This window comes from Carassius auratus, chromosome 39 (genome assembly GCF_003368295.1).
Source record: "Carassius auratus strain Wakin chromosome 39, ASM336829v1, whole genome shotgun sequence".
NCBI lineage: Eukaryota > Metazoa > Chordata > Actinopteri > Cypriniformes > Cyprinidae > Carassius > Carassius auratus.
This window is the reverse complement of record NC_039281.1, coordinates 5,873,565-5,886,189: the sequence shown is the minus strand read 5'-3', so window position 1 is coordinate 5,886,189 and position 12,625 is coordinate 5,873,565. Positions and strand designations below refer to the sequence as shown.

Sequence of the window (12,625 nt, the reverse complement as noted above, 5' to 3'; positions counted from 1 at the left end):
TTGACAGTTTAAGATCTTTTTATAATAATTCTGTATGAGAACAGACAAAGCCTTTCTAAGAACAGCACTTTCTACTGTAACATTATTTTTACATGCATGCTTGACATTTCCGTTTCACATCTCATAGCTCTAGAATTACTGTACTAGCACATGTACAGATATACTGTAAACAAATATTATGTTATGACAGACAGTAATGACAAAATCATGAAATAAGAGTACAATCGGATATAAGACTGTAGACTTGGGTCAGATGACCAGATATTGGATAAGTATCACACAGCATATGAAAGTGGCTTAAATCGGATGTGGAAAAATGTGATTCGGTCAGTGTTTTACATGCGGTTTACATGCATGCAACAAGATCTGATCAGATATCACTGCGGCAGACATTGGTAGCTGGCTAACAGTATGAATAGAATGTGTGTGTGTGTGTGTGGGGGGGGGGGGATGTCTATACACATGAGTCCTGCCGACTCAGCCTTAGGCATGTGCTGCAGCATTATCATCACTCACGGTCTTCTATTGGGCACGTGGCTAAATCTCTCCTATGCTCCAGTTTGGCCTTTATATCCTCGAAGTGATCATTTATTCTTCCCTCACCCTCCTCAATCTTTCACCTACAAATCAGATTTGGTTCTGTGATGATAACTTCCTTCCTGCGCTCCCATGTCCTGCATTCTGATTCTGGTGACTACAAGCACAACGAAATCATGGTTTATAAATCCAGATGGAAACACTATGTCATCCCAGACTAAACAATACCAAACTGTTGCATCTTTTTCGTGCATTTTACTGTTTAACAAACAACCAAGCTATATGGACATATATAAGCACAATTAAAAATGAACAATACAGTAAATTAAAGACAGGTTTGTAGGTTCTTCTTGCATCTTTTTGAAAATGACTCAAGCAGGTAACTGGACCAGGTAACTTTCAACAAAATATGAGAGTGATGCTTACTTTGTTTGTAGTCTGGATGTTTGCGCATGAAGCGTTGGTATCGAGCCCTCTTTCTAGAAGCAATCTTTGCACAACTCCATCGCTAAAGTAACCCTCGTTTGGAAGGCAGTCGAGTCCGGTGTAAAATGTAAGCACAGAGTATAAGACTTTTACTTTTTTTTTCTGGGACATTTTCTTCAAAAATGAAATGTAACCACCATGTCTTTAGAGGTCTATTAACTTTAATGCTTAATATAATTTAAATGGATGAGTTATAAAAAAAATTACACCCACTCACATTTGTCATGAAGAGCAAAATTAGCTACAAAGGTAAAAAAAAACTTTTTGTACCAGGCTGTAAACAAACTTTTGTCTGCTGTAAAGTTGGGCATTTTAACATGGGGAGTCTATGGGCCTTTTTTGGAGCCAGCCTCTAGCGGCCAGTCAATGAACTGCAGTTTTAGTCACTTCCATGTTGGTTTCACAAGAGAGACCAGAAGATTGCTGCTTGTTCCAAACCCAATGAAATTGTCCCAGAACATTAAATATTTAAAGCAACTCATGACATCAACGGCACTTCAAACTAAATAAGTCATGAAGCCCATGAAGAAAACATGCTTCAGGATAGTAGGTCAGTATCATCCTAGCACACATGTATTAGAGACGCTTTGCAATGGTCTCTTTCCAGCCTTTTTTGCCAGCATCTACCCTGAATGTGTGTCCCAGAACAGTGTCTTAGCCCCTGTTCCTTGTCACTTCAAGATTAGCTATAAATAGCTTCTCGCCTGGAGTGGTTGAATATACTGAATCTTATCCTCTCTGCAAAGACATTACTGCCCCATTCAGCCTTTAACCTACAGCAGTGCACAAACAACACAGAGAGACAATGGCTCTATATTCAGGTGCAGATCGTTTAGAGCACTCCAAAAACAGACTAAATATATCCTTGAGTTAACCATGGGCTATATATTCTGTCTGACAGTATCTCTTAACTGATAAAAGTTTTTTTTTGTAGAAAAATGAGGACAGTGAAGTATCTCAACTGAGAAATTACATCATGCATTGTTCTTTATGTCACAAAAACAGGAAGAGATGTTGCATGACTAGGAGATGGTAAAATATGAAGTACATCAAACATTCCTATTAAAAAACTGTTTTAACTTCAGTGTCTCACATACATACATAAGCCCGTTTTTATTAGACATCTTACTTCAGTCCACAAGTTGTAGTAATATCAGACTACAGTCCCTTCACTGACTGCCAGATCAATGCAGAAAAAAACAAAAAACAACAACAACAACAAGACAAACACTTTCCTGATCTGGCAAGATCTGCACAGACTGGCTGGCTTTACAACTTCTATCTTCCAAAAAGAATAGTGATAATCAATATATATATATATATATATATATATATATATATATATATATATTTACAAATAAATGCTGTCCCTTTTAACCTTCTATTCATCAGATAATCCTGAAAAACATGTATCATGATTTCCACAAAAATAACTGCAGCAGATCAGTTTCCAGCATTGATAATAATAAGAAATGTTTGTTGAACACCAAATAAGCATTTTAGAATAATTTTGAAGGATCACGTGACACTGAAAATATATTAAAATAGAAAATTGTTATATGAAATTGTATTAATATTTCACAATATTACAGTTTTTACTGTATGTTTGATCAAATGAATGAAGCTATGGAGACCATAAAAGACTTCTTTCAAAAACACTGAAAAATCTTAACATCATCAAACTTTTGCACATCAGTGTATATCATGTGTGGTCAGATTTATTTATTTTTTATTAATTACATATATTGTTTAATCATGTTGGTCACTATTTTATTGTTCATGTTCATTTCCTTTTACCTGTTCGTTTACCTTTGCTATCATCTAATGTGAAGCCTAAATTCACTTGTAGGATTTTAAAACAACTGATTTTTGTTTGTAGTATATTAATTTTTGTTTATTTAGATAAAACATTATGAAAAAAGATTTTATCATCAGCAATGTAATGAATATCAATCACAATGTACAAATAATATTGTCTTATCTATATTGTCTAATCGTTTTATTATTATTATTTTTATTTATTTTTTAATCAGAGTACTACACTTGTAATCATTCTTTAGTAGTGTGGTTTGAGCTGGCTGAGTCTCCACAAGGAGCTTGAAGCTCTATCACTTCTGTGCCTTTGAGCAATGCACTTAACCCAAGGTTTCTCCAGTGGGATTGTCCCTCATGTGACTTATCTACAGTATGACACTACAGAAAAAAACACACTATTCTATAGAGCCCCGCACATAACATGCAAGAAAAAATAAAATAAATTGTGCGCACGATTTACTGATTCATTCGCACACTGTACTAAAACGTGCACACGTGCAAACGATTTAGCAAATCGAGGGAACGAATTAGTAAATTGTGCGCACAATTTATAAATCGAGTGAACGAAATAGTAAATCGAGGGTATGCAATAGTAATCGTTTGCACGTTTTAGTACAGTAAAGGAATGAATTAGTAAACCTACAATTTTTTCCTGCATGTCATGTGCGGGGCTCTGTACTATTCCTTTTAAGCCAGTAAATAAAGATTACACACATGGCTAAACAGTCTGTTAAAATCTCGAAACTTCAACATCTTAAAATCAATATTTGAGCTGCTTTCCAACAGAATCATTTAAACACAAGACACCTCAATCTATGTACTGTTTTGGTATGCTGGTGGTGAGGAAAAGAGAGTGCTGGCAGACATTAACTCTGCATCTTCTGTCCAGCCCAACACTCTCAGATTCTTCACTAGGGCTGGCAGCAGAGACGCTGCTCCAAATTGGGTGTCTGCGTAAATCAGTGCCGACAAGGTCTCAGCCTGCCAGAAGCCCTCTGGGAGAAGATGCTCTGGAGTCTTATATATTTGGGCTATTGCATAGTGTCCCACCAGACCACAGGACAGGACCATATCACAGAATGAGGGCTTTGGGTTCTACTGTCACCGCTGTTCACATTCATACTAGTGGAACAGACAGAGAACAAAACTTTCCAGGCTTTTCCCAGTAAACATTTCAACAAAAATGAGGGCATCATGATCTGTAAAGTAGCGCAGCTCAGACAAGAACACAGATGACTTTTAAATGGAGCTGTAGAGTGTTCGCCTATTGATTTCCACACTGACAGGGTGGAATATTTCCACTCATGGTGGCCACCGCTGGATGCAGCGCCATTACAGCATCCCACTTTAGTTTTCATGGAGCTGTTCAGCGAGGGAGCGGAGGAGAGAAGTTTCCACTGTACACCTCTCAGGTCAACTCTCCAGGAGCGCGAGGGATTGAAGAGGTGTGAAACAGGTTGATGAAAGAGGAGAACAGGTGAGAGCATGTGGGGAGATGACTCATGACTACCCGTCTAAACAGGCATCTGGAATACACTTGTGTGGGCGAGAGGAAAAGACCAAGCGTGTGAGTGTTGACGGAAAAGAGGGGGAGTTAGGCAGGATTGAAAATGTGCACTAGGCCAATCCCCTACTGCTCTCTTCCTCCCATTCACATATTTTTCAGTTCTTTATCAAACGCTCACACTAAATGTTTAGCTCAATGCATCAGAGACTCATCTGCACTCTCAGAAACAGACCAAACTGTCATTGGGGCAGTGCCCTTTCAAAACATACTAATATATACATATATTAGGTAATATGTAACTTTAAAGTAGTAATTTGTTCCATTTAGGGGTAAAAAAGGTACAGAGATAGCTTTTGTACCATAGAGTAGAGCCCCAGAGATAGTTTTGTATCTATTTTTCCAAGAGTGTGGGTCCACTGAGACTAAATAGGTCACAGTTTTTGACTAGCTCTGTTTGTTCAGCAATCCACTGTTTAGAAAGCTCAACTAAGTTAACTTTTTAGCAGCAGAGCATTAATTGACAAAGGACTAGAAATGTAACTTAGAAATAAACTGAATTAGGTAAAAACAAATTATTTATTAATAATAAAAAGTTGATTCTGATCAATTCTGTAGATTTGATTAATTCTCCTACCTTTGTGCAGTGCAGTTTTATAAAGCACTTAGTAAAGGATTTATACAAATGCAAATGAAATTAAATAACTTGTCACTAACAGTTGTTACACATAACTTATTTATTCATCCACATGAAAAGTAATTTATTTCTATTACACTGTAGTATTAGTAAATTGATAATTGATTCCATAATCTTTTCATCAAGTTAACATCAAGTTTCCATAAAATAAATCACCGCTGCTAAAAATATCTAAACTAAAAAAAGAAGATAAATCTAGATCAAAAGCCTTTTTTTAAGCGTGTTAAAAAATAGTCCAAAGCATTTCAAGACCACTGCTTGTACTTCATCCAGCTTTTTTAAACAAAAACAAGTCAAATCTTAAAAATCCCTATGAACCGTGTATTCTCGATGATACAGTATGTGTGTGCAGTAGGCTGTCATTGTGTACTCCATCTCAGAATAGCATAAACAGCTTACAGACTTAAATGTTGTTTACACATTAGCTAATGTACAGGCACAGTGTGAGTCAATGGCAGCTACAAACCCTTGTTCTACTGAAAGTTTTTAGTGAAAATCTGGCACGGCATTTTACTGGATTTGACTGAATCAACTAAAGTGACAGCAGGTGAGATTTGGGTTGGCAGGTCTTTTACATTTTCACTCCAGGAGAGACACAGGAGGTTTGTGAGGCTGTTTGTGTGCAGCAGCGTTAAAGGGAACATCGGATGAAATTTGCACTTTTATTTTTAGATTTTTAGCATTTAGATAGGTTTCTGGTGTGTCTACCAGCTCAGAAAGCTGAGAAGAAAACACGCAGCCAGTTTGCAAGTCTGAAACTGTGTCATCCAGTTTCAATTTGCAGCCGGTTTCTAAGTAGATAGCTAGCTATTTGAATAAGACCACCTTTGAGCCATATTCTGGTTCCACTGCAGCATGTCGGACATCGCTGATGCTTACTTTAGGCTGATCTCGGAGACATCTAGTAAATACTGACATTTTGGGTGATGCGAAAGTAATCCGGAAACTGTGATATCTCGACTTCTGGCGACAGTTTATCGCTATGCATGTGCACAGAGCCCATTGATGTCGTGCAAGATGAGGCTCACACAGTGAGAGAGAGACTCATGCAGAAGAACTTAGTAGCATACTAAAGTAGAAAAATAAAGATACGACCAAGATGTTTCCCCCGAATATCAGCACAATTGCGATGTGCCATTGATTTTAAATAACAACAGTCCACTAAACAAGAAGTTAATATTAAGAGACCTACATTTGAAACACAATATTGACTGTTTTTGCTCAGTTTCTCAAACCAAAATAGTTCTAATCAAAGCCAAAGCAGAACTGTAGTATGTCTCCTAGCAAACAGTGGTGTTTTGTTACTGAATGAATTGTTGAATGAATTGAGTGAGCCAATGATTCAATAATCGATTCATAAAGACTCATTTCTGAATGTATCAGCCATTAGAACGAATCAGTTGAATGAATGATTAAATGACTCACTCATTAAAAGTCATTTGTCACCACCTACTGGTGGTTTGATTTCTATTTAGAAGTATCATTGTATTTTTCCCATCTCTATTTTTTGCATCTCTAGTCCAAATACTTAATAAACAACTGTAGCTATGGATGGGAGGGGATGTGACATCACTATGAACCCAGCTCAGTTGAAGTTGACAGGAGCATGGCCCACTGAAGGCCCTCCATCACACTGGTGGCATTTCACAGCAGTTAAAAGGCTTGTTGTGTGTCCTGGAGCAAGATCATGGCAGTATTGCCACCTGAATGACCATTCAGATCAGCTACACTAACTCACTCCCTTTGCTATCCCAAAGCACTCTAAATGTGAGCACAAAAGCCCCTGTTGCACATATAATATACACTGTTAAAATCACCTTACAGAGTGCAGTGCAGATGGTCCTTAACTCTTCTCCATCCATCTGAAATCCCCAAGCCCACATCCATTATCATATCCATGACTCTCTATTTGCTCAAACATTAACATAAATATCTCCAGCCGGATCCCGTGAGCATGACGGAAACAAACAAACAAAAATGCCATAATTTGAGTTTAGTTAGACTTTGTGCCATTAGTGAGAACGGTGTTGAGTCATGCAGTTTGAGAAGAGCAGCTGAAATGAGAAGTGGGGGTCAGTCGTAATGTAATTTCAGAGCTCATCAGGTGCTCTGGTACCGTTTACACAGGTGGGAGAGAGGGTAAATCTGCCAAGTACTTTATTGATGCACATGGTTTGTGAAATGAGCAAGCCAACCATAATTTCAATTTCTGCAAAACAGGGCTATGGGCGTAGCAGTGATTTACAACTGCAATATGTTATGTGTTTGATGAATACCATATAAATGGGATCACAACAATGGACATAATTTGAGAAACTACGACTGCCGGACCAGCAAATGGTCTCTGAAGCCCCTTTCACACTGCCATTCCGGCAAATTGGCAATTGTTCCCGGGTCTCTAGATTTTGCACTTTCACACTGCCAGTGATTACCCGGGATATGTGCGTGCTTTCACACACAACCCGTAAAGATCCCGTAACGACACGTGACATCAGGGCGTGACGTGTAATGCATGAGTCGAAAACGTTAGGCACGTTATACTTTCACTGAAGCAAGCGAACGATCTCGTCGTCAGCAAGGAAAGTGAGTAACTAACTGATCTCTGCTTCATTACAGTTTGCACATATTTTTTCGTCGCGAACGTTGATCTTCCTTCAAAACAGCCGGTAAAAGAGTTGCGCGATAACATGCGTCATCACTTCGACACGGCATTAGATCTGGCTTTTGTTCACACAGCGCTCGTACCGGGTCAAACCCGGCAATGTTACTAGGTCCCCGGTCTTAAACTGTGTTCTGAAGATTAACTGAGGTATTATGGTTTGGAACGACATGAGGGTGAGTAATTAATGACATAATTTTAATTTTTCTATGAACTAATCCTTTAATGTTAAAACAATCTGTTGTAATTTGAAAGATTTCACAATATTGCTGTATCTACTGTATTTTGCTCAGATAAATGCAACATAAGGGGCTGTTCACAAAAACTAAAAACTAATTGCGTGGAAAATGCCAGCTGCATCATCGCTGCATTCCATCTTGGCTGAGATTTCAGTTTTGTTACGGAAAGGGTGAAGCTGATTGGTTGGTTCTTGTCACATGTCCCTTGGTGCATTTGCATTGTGTTTTCATCAGGACCACTTCACTTCTTTTATGCACGTGTCCTTCATTTGAAATAACTAACTTGAGCATGCAAAAGACGCAAAATGTGAATGGTCCCTAAGCAAGCACAAGAGCCTTTAAGCGTTAGAAATCTTTCTGACTACAAACTTTTCAGTGGACTTTTTCAAAGTGCAAACAACTTTCTACCGTAGTAATGGTAGCTGAAAATTCAAAGAAGAAACAAATGTTAATATACACACCCACACATATCACAGTGTGATGTATAGTTTCCGGAGAAGACGGACAAATCAAACTTGTGGGTTATGAAAAAGTTTGGCCTGCAAATAATGTTAGTGCGTACTGAGGTTTGAGAATGTGCTTTCGAGGATAAATAGCAAAAGTACAACTTTTTCTCAGTTATTGATTAAATGAGATAAAGAACAGGCCTTTGGGCACATTTCACAGTGAGAATGAGAAAGACAGAAAAGAAGAAATGAGACCCAGAAAGAGGTTGAGACAGAAATCAGGCAGATATTGATTGGGCAATGAATCTGGAGATGTCAAGTGAGTGCAGAAGAGATAAAGGATGTTGAGGGTAAGTAGGTAACAGAACGAGACAGAAAAGAGAAGTTAGGGAGAGAGAGAATGACAGAGTCTGCTGCACTTGTGGAGTGACAGGGATTTGGATTATAGACTCCACTGCTGATCTCCACTGAATGTGTAGGTGCGCAATAATATTTGTGTAGTAAGAAAACAGATTTTCAGCTTACAAGAACAGCACCTGCATTGCTGAAACATTTGCAAACTAACTCTGAGTCTGTGACACACAATCTAATCACAGATTCTATCATTATTTGCTCACCAGCATGTCGTTCCAAACCAGTTTGACTTTCTTTTTTCCATGGAACACAAAAGGAAAGGTTTAGGAGGATGTTCATGCTGCTCTTTTCCATATAATGAAACCACACATTGAAAAGGTGCTTTGAATCTCCAAAAAAAAGCATCCTAATTGTAGGTTTCACTACATGTAAGATATACTGTACTGTATTCAACACCTTTTGAAGCCATATGAGAAGCTTTCTATAACAAACAGACCACATTTTAAGTTATGATATGAGATTTGAGTTATATATATATATACAAAAATATATGTATATATATATATATATATATATATATATATATATACAAAAATAAATTATATAAAAAATATATAATTTCACAAACAATTACAAAGAAACAGCAAGTAACACATTGCATAAAGTAAAAAATATAAAGATGAAATTTTGAAGTAAAAAAAGCTGTTTTATTTACATTTTTACTTTACATTTTTTTACATTAATATATTTTACATTATTTATTTGGATAGAAAATCTTTTTTTTTTTTTGGGGTGTATGGACAACATGTGGTGCTTCTTTGGAGCTTTTGTATCATTTTTTAAGGTTGCCTCTGTTCCCCTTCACTTTCATTGTATTGTATTGTATGGAAAAGAGCAGTGTGAACTTTCTTCCAAACATCTTCTTTTGTGTTCCACTTAGGAAAGAAAGCATTCTGAACAACATTTTTAATTTTAAAGTGAACAATTCCCTTCAACCTTTGATGGAATGCTGCTTATGAACACGTTTCATAAGGAACCCATGACTTTCTTTTCAAATTCAGTCACGTCCAAGCAGAGCTTCAGTCAGACTGAATAATAGATCTGCAGAACTCCAGTCTGTCTCTTTATAAGCCTTCCCCTCCTTCTCTTTTCACCCATGTTCTCTTGTTTGCAGCATGATCCAGACAGATAAAATTACCAGAACAGAAGGGGGAAAGATTCCCTGCACCCAGCACACTCTCGCTCCTCAGAGACTCTCTACAACTCTATAAGATGCAGAAATTAGATAGTAATGCCTGTGAATATAAACCATTACTGAATATTTGATTAGGCACATGTTCGTCAGCAGTAATGGCACTGTATCTATGACAACTAAATTATCCATCAATCTAGAGCTGCATACACCAGCGATGCGTGAACAATTCATATGTCATCCAGCACAGCGGTGGAGATGAGCACATTTGTGTGTTTAACTTAATTTATTTAGGCTTGAAGTGACTGCTGATGGCTTACCCAGTGATCTGAGAGTCTGAAAAGAAAAACACTTTACAACACATTTACAACATGTTTGGACAATCTTAGTACTCTACAAGATTACCTCAACATAAAGACAATACAGCATTCAGCCGCATGCAGGACCCCATAACAACCCAGCACATCGGAGCTGTGTACAAACGGTATCAGTAACCCTCATGCATCTGAAAACACCTGACAGAAAGGAGCCAGATTGATGGAAAAGAAAGACAAAGAGACGGAGGGTCCAAGCTAGCCCTTTGAAAGCAGAAACATTATCGTTTGTGAAACAAATGGGCAGCATTTAAACAGATTTTCATCTCATGTAGACCCAATGTCTGAAAATGAGTGCAGGGCTAGAAGGAAGAGAAGATAAGAAAGAGAGACACAGAGGGACTAAGAGACAAGTTGGATTATTAAAGGGGAGGGGCTTATGGTAAAGGGTGGAGTTCAATCTATAAAAGGAAGTAGGGCATGCTTGTGAATCATCATCATCATCATTCATTCACTCACTCACTCAATCAAATTAAAGGGCTAGTGATCAAGGGGCTGCAATAAAAGGAAGACTTTACTGTGTGGAGGTTATGTATTTACTGGGCTCTACACTAAAGCATGTCATTTAAAAACTAGTGTAAATTTGAAAATGTATTTAGTCGCACAAGTAAAAACTCCTGTATTATTGCACTTGTCAGATCTTGTTTTCCTTCCTATCAAAGTGCACATATAGGCTGCATTTTTAAAGTACAGCAAGTAAGATATAAGGTCTAAACAGTATTAATTATAAATGCAGACATCTAGTCAAGTAATTTAAGTATCCATGAAACACGCCGATTCATGAATTTGGCTGATTTTCAGCTATTAAGCAAGGTCTAAAGTGTGAATTTTATGTAGTTTAATTTGTAATTTATAATAATAAAATCTAAATTTGAATATGAATGTTCCTGAAAAAATCATATGAGTCTAGAGCCCTAATTTGTCCCTCTAAATGTAAGTATGGAGCCTCAGCTTAGGTAGAGTGACATCATCAGGTAATCACTGGTGAATACAGATCTGAAGGGGCACACACACACACACACACACACACAGTAAAGGAGAGTGTGTCCTTAGGGCATTCAACATCGCAGGCTTCAAGCAGTTTCTACAAGACACAAATATGGCTCACGAACAGAAAATGCACAAGCCAGATGCTTTTATAAAAAAGGCAAAAAACAAAAGTAAGTTCAAATGAAACTTAAACTTAAGTAAAAGATACAAAAGCAAAAGCAAAGCAAAAAAACATGGAAGTGTTGCACACAAACCTTCGGCCTCTGAGCTGTCTTTGAGGATGACTTGCTTCAGTGGGCAGCAGAAGATTTCATGACACTTAGCACGAAAAGGGGAGCCTTTACCCCTTATATCCGCAGAATGGATGGAATCCTGCCGCAACATAATGTACTCCTGGGTACCTGGGGCAGCGTCATCCTGGACTGCGGTCGGGCCATAACAAAATGAACGCAGGGTTAGAAAGGGAGAGAGTGCTTAAAGCAACATTCAACACAATGAAAGAAATACGCAAAGAAAAGAGACAAAGTATAAAGACAACAACAAGATCATAATAATAATAATAATAATTAGCAACAGTAACAAGATTAGCAGAACACATATAATAGCTTTGATATACAGAAGAAAGAGAAGGTAAGAGACAAAGAAAAGCATACTACACAGTAGGACTGGGCGATACATCGTGCCATGATCATTTTAACTACATTATGTTTTTGGATATTATATTATTTTACTCCTTGCATTAAATATTTTGAATCTAGTTTAATGCAAGAAATAATCTACAACAAAAATGCAGTTTAAAGGCAGTTAAAAATGACTGTTTTGTTGAAATGATGAAAACAAAAAACAAAGATCAAGATATACATTCAAATATTGTTAAAAAAGTGAAAAATAATGAAAAAACATTTTTAGTTATATCGCCCGGACCAAATACACACTACATCACAATTATTGAAACAATTGGACAGCAGTTAGTTAAGCATTGGGATCTGGGATGAGGTGGTAAATAAGAGCAGGCAGGGGATTTGGAGCGCTAATGATTTTCATCCCACTTAAAGTGGTGATGCAACTTTAAGTGCAAGAAGGTGCATGAAAGAAAAAAACTGAAATCGAATATTTCAGATGGTGATGAACAGGGTCAAATGTGCAAAAATGGACAGAGACTCCATGCAAACTTACTGCGTTGGATCAAGACATTTCAAGAGACAGTTTCTAAAGTGATTTCTTCAGTACTAGAGAAAGTCAATCCTGTGAAAGCATGCATCATCTTCCAGCACAGGCATCTCCTGCATCACACATGCACAGAGGAAGCACCTCAAACTGTATATGGGACAT

General features: G+C 37.5%; 1 protein-coding gene across 6 annotated transcripts in view; it reads right to left on the bottom strand.

Annotated features, from left to right (window-relative positions):
• Positions 1-12,625, bottom strand: part of LOC113057777 (fibroblast growth factor 13) — a 115,738-nt gene that overhangs the window by 49,783 nt on the left and 53,330 nt on the right. For 5 of the 6 annotated variants that reach the window (XM_026225296.1, XM_026225297.1, XM_026225293.1 and 2 more), the window contains exon 3: positions 11,548-11,715. The exons of the other annotated variant lie outside the window; for it this stretch is intronic. In XM_026225296.1, coding sequence (XP_026081081.1) covers positions 11,548-11,715 — 168 coding nt within the window. The remainder of the gene's footprint in view (positions 1-11,547; positions 11,716-12,625) is intronic. 6 annotated transcript variants of the gene reach the window in all.